Below are 6826 nucleotides of genomic sequence, written 5' to 3'. Positions count from 1 at the left end.
CTGGTTAACTGACAAACATACAGTAATCTACACAGTTAAGATTGTTAAACAATCTCCATGACCAATGGACAAGCCAATCAGACTTCCACTCCCTCTCCATTCTCTGTAGGTAAGACTGTTTCGGTAAAACAGTGTCAATGTTTCGTCTTCTGAATGAAGACACAGGATAATAAAAAACTTACACACCCTCAATGGAGGACAAATCAACCTTCTAACTTTTATTTAATCTCATTGAAATGTAAAGTGTACCCCTGATGTTTGACACCCACCTGCCTCCCCTGTTTCCAGTGCAGGTGTGTGGGTAAGGGCACAGATGTAGGTCTGAGTGGCAGCATCACGGGAGGAGCAGTAAGGCCCTACGTCTTTCTGCAGGACCACCTGATGTGAGGTGGCCATGGGTTGGTGCTGCTGCCGAATGCTGCTCTGCTGGCTCCTTTCCATCGCACTTTCCCTCTGGGCCCTAAACACTACAGGCCAAGGTTATAATAGACAATGGAAAGTAATCAAACCATGAAGAAAAAAAATATTGTAAAATTAAATAATGTACCTTTTTGAGATACAACAACTGATCTGAAACTAACATATTTTCTCTCCCTCTCTCTTTTCTGTTGCACTTGTGTTCTGATGCTTCCTGATGACCGATGATAACTTACCCATGATAGGTTCAGTGTCAGGGCCTGGGATGGAGTGAGGTCTCTGGACTAGGGCAGTCAGGTATGTCTGTGTGCCAACCTCACAGAACAAGGACCTCGACTGATATCTGGCAACTCTGTCCCAAACCTGCCACGGGTGCAAAACATTGGACTGGGATGGTGATGTCCCAATGATGTTGGTCTCCAGGTCCTTTGACCCAATGTCTGTCTTATGGAGGTCTCTACCCAGATCTATCCCAATGCTGTCTGCTTTGGGGTGGACTGTCCGAAGTTGGTCCATTCTGAGCTGCTTACAATCATTTCTAAAGTGAGTATCTTCTCTTAGGGCATATGCCCTGTAGCTTAGGTGGCCCAACTTGTCTGTGCTAATATTGTCTCTCACAGAGATGCCAGTCCTGTTGTCTGTCCTGTCACTTTGGCAGTTGTCTATTCGGACTGTTTTGACATTTTTCCTTCTCTCTGTGCTGAGAATGTTGTCTTTGCTGAAGTTGTCTGGCTGTAGTGCTCTACGGTATTCTTCTATGGTAGTGTTCCCTGTTCTGTGGCTGCCTATACCAGGGCTCTTGGTTCGACTAGTCATTGGAAGCACCGTTACAACTGGTGTCTCAGGAGACAGCTGTCTAGGAGACTAAAGGGAATAATGTCTGTATGAGGGCAGGCCATTTTTGTTTTTGACACATTTTTAGCAATAGTGGGCCAACCCCTTCTTATTAATTTCCATGGCTTGTGTTTGAACAGAGGACTTGTGTTTCCCATCAAACATTTTCGTAGGCAACCAGATAATTAAACATGTTCATTTCATGTCCTACAGGTGAAATTTACCTTCAACCGGTGGCAATGGTCCTTTTCAATTTTCAGCACAGCTTCCCTCCACACATGTTGTGGCATTTTATCTGTCTGGAAACTCATAATTGAAAGGCGGTCGGCGTATGCTATGTTCCTGAAGGTTCAGACCCTACATAGCTTAATTCCTAGACCTCCTTATTTGCCTGCTATTTTTTGCTTTTATCCTATTGATTGTGCTTCGTTAGAACGTTGGTTTAGAATCCTATTTGAGGTCATAAGTAAAAACGAAAACCTTTATTGTGATGCCCATAGAGAAGCCACCAAACATCAGATAGGCCTAAGTAACCCCTGGCATACTCTGTAAAACAATATGTAGCCTATAATAAAGTCTAAATTAGCTCTAATGAAAGTGTAGTCACACATTATTTTATATTTTTAATCCCAGCCCCTGTCCCCACAGGAGGTCTTTTGCTTTTTGGTAGGCCGTCATTGTAAATAAGAATGTGTTCTTAACTGACTTGCCTAGTTAAATAAAGGTTAAATAAAATTGTGAATAATAGCCTAGGCTACTCCTTAGTTATTGGACAGATATGCCCTATTCAATCTCTGTTTTCCTCAATGTTATTAGTGTTTTCTAATAATGAAATGGGTTGATGCTTCAAGTCGACCAAATTAATGTAAACTAAATGAATGTAAGAATGAATATCCTTTATATATTACTCAGAAGTAGTTCTGCTGCGTTCATAACCAAGTGGGTAGGTGGTGTGAAGTCACCAGTCGGATGCATTCACATGCTTTTAACTAGTTGAGAAATGCTAATTGGCTAATGGCCAACAAGCTGTATCAGCCATAAACAAAAGGTAGATTACAGCTATCATGCTTGTAAACAAATTTAAACGATATATATTTATAGATTGCTTCTTATAAATAATATTTTGTTATTAGTGAAAAAACTGTTATCAAGGTAATTTCCTTAGGTCATTTATTTAGTAGGTGAGGTCATAGTTCAGCATGTGGGTGAGTCTGAGACAGGGATAATAGATGAGTTTCCCACTAATAGCCCAATTACGAGTTGGATGGGAGTTCTTGTGGATTTTTCCCAGTACTATGTGGTAAATACCACTTTCCCAATTGGCAGCATTACTTGGGCATCTATCAAATGTCACAATCTTCTCCAGGGGTGGAGCTTGCCTAGAAACCCGAAGTTGAATTGCATTGAATTCTGTCGGTCAGAAATGAGCGTTTGATTTAGAAACGTTTCCTCAACTGACCTCTCAAAGACATAATGTTGAATAAAATACATGTTTAATGTACTTTACCGTAAATCTGAACGCACTATCAGGGCTTTAAACAGTTGTAGCCTGATTGCACTTTACTGTGGATATGTCTCACATTCCTATCGCCAAAAGGACCCATTTTTGATTTAACCAGGCAAGTCAGTTAATTACACATCCTTTATTTACAATGACGGCCTACACCGGCCAAACCCGGGAAAATTGTGCACCGCCCTATGGAACTCCCAATCACGGCCGGTTGTGATACAGCTTGGATTCGAACCAGGGTGTCTGTAGTGACGTCTCATGCGCTGAGTTGCAGTGCCTTAGGCCGCTGCGCCACTCTGGCTTGTAGAGGTCGCGAGAGCAAACTTTCCTTATTCAAACGCTCATTTCTGCGCGACGAATCTTCGGGTTTCCAGGTAGGTTAAGGGTGGGGCATAAACTACTATTATCAAATGCAGCTTTCGACTTTACACTTCCTGTTTCACTGTACGCTGGATACGAGCACATCACACAATGGCGACCAATGAATGGAAAAAAAGATGCGAAACAGAGTGGAATATCAAAGGCATTTCGATGCCCGATGGAGTGGATTGGAAGTTCGTCTACGAAGCGAAGCCGTTCGGTCGAAATTTGTTGAGGAATCCTGCGCCTCACGGTACCTATGTCACAATATGTTGAATTGTATTGAAAGTGGTGTATGTTTACTGCAGCTGTCGTTAGGTTTCACTGGAATAAAAAGGATAGTAAGTAGGAAAGCTTGATCTGGCATAGTACCTTAGTCTATGTTCGATATGTCGGAGGCAAGGGTTATCTTAAGGGGCAAGGGTTTTGAACAACTAAATGGTACAAATGCAGGAACACTACGACGTAGAGAAAATAGTGTATTGTTTGAACATCAATCGTTGGTTTGCCTTTATTTAAGACCTGTTTGGACTACTAGAGGGTAGGTCAGTGGTATTCAAACTTCTTCAGCCCGAACCCCATTTTTGTTCTGCAATAATTGTTCGCGAACACTCCAAATCTAATGACACTTTTCAAATCGGTGAATTGTCGATTTTTACATCAACAAATAACCTTAAATTCATTGCATTTTCATGTCTTAACAAAATGAAAAGAAACCAATAAATACATTTACTAGGGAAATGTAATTTTTAAAAGTATTTCTCAAATGTTTGTATAGTGGCCCATACAATAATATGTACTCTTAATCTTTTGTTACATTTTTAGAAATATCTGTGTAAATGTTGTTGACTCACGACCCTGACTTTGAATACCACTGCTGTAGGTTAAAGTCCTTTGTAATATTGACTCTGTCTTCCTCTTTCCCCACCCAGGTGTGAGTCAGGACTCCCCTCCTCCAGAGCGTGAACTGACAGAGTTTCCTCCAGAAGGACCTCCTCGCTCTGAACCAGAGGGTACATGGCTACAGTATACAAGAAGAAAATGTTGACTATTATTTCCATTTATAAGACCATAATTGATTTTTAACATTAAGTGAAATTCCTTTCATGATTCATATCTTTCAATCTATAGGTGACTATACTGGCTGGACCACCAGCAGAGAGGACCTTGGTTATGATGCCAGCGGCGTACCACCAGGGGTCACCATCTGTTACCTGCCTAACTACAGGTGACATGAGCAACAACCAACTGTCACCTTTGTGCAAATGAGCTACCCCTCTTTACCTTGTCACAGGCCTCACTATCAGTCAAGCTAGTCATATAACCACTCCCTCTAAAGGCACATTTCCTGGACCCAGATTAATGGAATATGACTAAAATGTTCTACTTCATATTCATCATCTCCAGCACCACCATAACATCATGTGAAATGGTGTGTTTGTATGTTTTGTAGTGAAAAATATAGAGGAAGATATGTGTTTCAATGACATCAAGCAATTAGTAGGCAATGCCTACTCATAATTAGTTAGAATAACACTATGCACACTGATTATGTCATTGGAAACACTTATCTTCCTCTGTTTTTTACTACAAAACATAGAAATGTGCAATTTCATACAAGTTGGGGCGGTGCTGGAGATGTTAAAAATTGTGACATTTCTCTATCAGCCTTCCCTGAATTTAAAACATTCTCATTGGAGATTCTTCATTGAAAGTGCTTTTTGTCCAAGAGTAGTCTTAATCTGGGTGTGGCCGGTAAACCAGACCAAATGCTTCAAGTTTTATCAGAGACGGTGGTAGCTAGATACAGAGCTATCTCTGACTGGTGCTGTGTTTCTGTGTTCTCAGCTGGTTTACCTTGGAGCAAAGAGTGGACCTAAAGGCTGAGGGAGTATGGGACGAGCTGTTGGATGGTTTCCAACCTGACATCGTCATCAAAGACTGGTGGGTTTCAACCTGACAGCCTAAGCATGCATTCATGACTCATGCTACATTATGATGTCTATGTCAACATCACAACCTGGGACTCAATCGCTTGAAGTCAGATAGCAATAGGCAATTGCAATACCAGCGGTTTCCAATAATGTTGCAATCAGTGTAGAGTTTCACTACCTCTATCCAGAACCACAACATTATGCAACACACACTAGTTTAGATTGACCCTCCTTGTATTCATATTTTGGTTTTTAAAACATAGGAACTGTTTTGACCCCTGTAGGTATGAGGAGAGCCAACTGCACGAGTCAATCTACCAGCTGCGGGTGAGGTTGCTGGGAACAGATGGACAGACGGTCATCTCCGAATACATCATGAGCCCTACTGAGGAGCTTAGTGAATACTCCCACAACTGGAAAGAGGTGGGGCCTAGACATGTTTTGTTATGAGTTTGTATTATACATATTAGCTTGAAAGACTGATTGTGTTTGATAATTTTATATACTTATTTGTGCAGTAAGTCATTTTTCTGTCTATGCAGGTGTCCCATGTGTTCTCAGACTACGGGCCTGGGGTGAGGTATGTCCACTTCCTCCATAGACTGAAGAACAAGTTCATGGTGGAGTTCTTCCCCACCCTGGTCACAGGAAGTACTGTCCTTGTCAAGCCAAGCAAATCCAGCCAATAGAAAAGCTTCTAAAGGACCACAATGGACAATTTGGAAGTGATATCCACAATGGACCATGTGTCCAATGTCCATATTGTCAGTCATTGGTAGTGGAAATGTAGATTATATTCTACATTACAAAGCACTTTTGAAAATAAAGAATCCATCTTTGATGAAAAAAGTTGATATTCTTGTTGAGAACCAAGCATTTGGATTACACATCATTTGACATCTTTCAGTCTGCTATTTACAAATAGACCTACAACAGCAGTGAGGACCAATCTTCATACTGCTGTATTATATAGTCCTAATAGGCTCAAATGCAACTAGAAATGTGTAGACTATTATTCCATTTAAGTAGGATATAAACATATAGACCTAACTTTTTAAATAGGGCTGAACAAAGGTATATACTTAAATGCAAGTCTTTTCTTATGAAATTAAAGGTAAGTTCTCTAGTACTTCATTTGTTATAAGTAGCCTAGCCTACTAAATGTTAAACTTACTACTTTGATTCAGAGGGGTTGGGTTAAATGCGGAAGACACGTTTCAGTTGAATGCATTGTTGTACAACTGACCAGGTATCACCTTTCCCTTTAATTTGCTTCTTTAAACAGGCCTACTTTTGTACTAACATTTTTTTCATACGCCTTCTATATATGCCGCATTCACGTGCTAGTCGGAGCTAAACTCGGTTATGTCCGACTTGCTAACTGGTTGAACGCGTTACGCTTACCATCAGAACCAGTAAGGAATTCGGAAACATTCAAGTTCCAACTAGCACGTGAACGCGGTAATATTCTCTGCTATAAAGAGACTGGTTCGTTGCAGGACCAATGATCGTGTTTGTTTCGCGGTTGCGCAGTGTACGCGGTGTGTGATCACCCGCATGGATTCCAGCATCAGTAGGGGATTGAGAGTAAACGGGAAAGTGCGTCTGTGAGTCCACCTGTTTGGGAAGAAGAGGACAGTTTTGCTGGGGACTTGTTCTGATTGTTTCGAAGCAATGTCAGCATTACGGCGAAACGTGCCGTAGGCGACGAGGTAAGAATTAATGGTTAAAATAAATGACAGGTGGACGCAAATACTTTTTCATAGTTGAC

General features: G+C 41.1%; 2 protein-coding genes across 7 annotated transcripts in view; both read left to right on the top strand.

Moving 5' to 3' along the window:
* The first annotated feature begins 3148 nt into the window (after nt 1-3148).
* Nucleotides 3149-5904, top strand: nccrp1 (P1, F-box associated domain containing). Its single transcript, XM_046326155.1, has 6 exons — nt 3149-3374; nt 4054-4134; nt 4253-4349; nt 4970-5065; nt 5340-5478; nt 5598-5904. Exons 1-6 carry the CDS (start codon nt 3233-3235, stop codon nt 5742-5744), a joined length of 702 nt encoding a protein of 233 aa, XP_046182111.1. The 5' UTR covers nt 3149-3232; the 3' UTR covers nt 5745-5904.
* A 153-nt stretch (nt 5905-6057) lies between these two features.
* slc8a2a (solute carrier family 8 member 2a) overlaps nt 6058-6826 on the top strand; it is a 61844-nt gene continuing 61075 nt past the window's right edge. For all 6 annotated transcript variants that reach the window (XM_046326106.1, XM_046326141.1, XM_046326097.1 and 3 more), the window contains exon 1: nt 6058-6767. The gene's annotated coding sequence lies outside the window, so the exon portion shown is untranslated. The remainder of the gene's footprint in view (nt 6768-6826) is intronic.

The sequence above is a fragment of the Oncorhynchus gorbuscha genome, linkage group LG02 (genome assembly GCF_021184085.1).
Source record: "Oncorhynchus gorbuscha isolate QuinsamMale2020 ecotype Even-year linkage group LG02, OgorEven_v1.0, whole genome shotgun sequence".
In the NCBI taxonomy this organism is placed as follows: Eukaryota; Metazoa; Chordata; class Actinopteri; order Salmoniformes; family Salmonidae; genus Oncorhynchus; species Oncorhynchus gorbuscha.
Note: the sequence above shows the minus strand (reverse complement) of the source record. Positions and strands in the feature narration are given on the sequence as shown.

Bases quoted from the DNA above. Each gene is read 5' to 3' on its own strand.
- nccrp1 (XM_046326155.1), top strand. From the start codon at position 3,233: ATGGCGACCAATGAATGGAAAAAAAGATGCGAAACAGAGTGGAATATC. The intron at 4,135-4,252 runs GTACATGGCTAC...TTCAATCTATAG, and splicing joins TCCTCGCTCTGAACCAGAGG to GTGACTATACTGGCTGGACC. The intron at 5,479-5,597 runs GTGGGGCCTAGA...CTGTCTATGCAG, and splicing joins ACTCCCACAACTGGAAAGAG to GTGTCCCATGTGTTCTCAGA.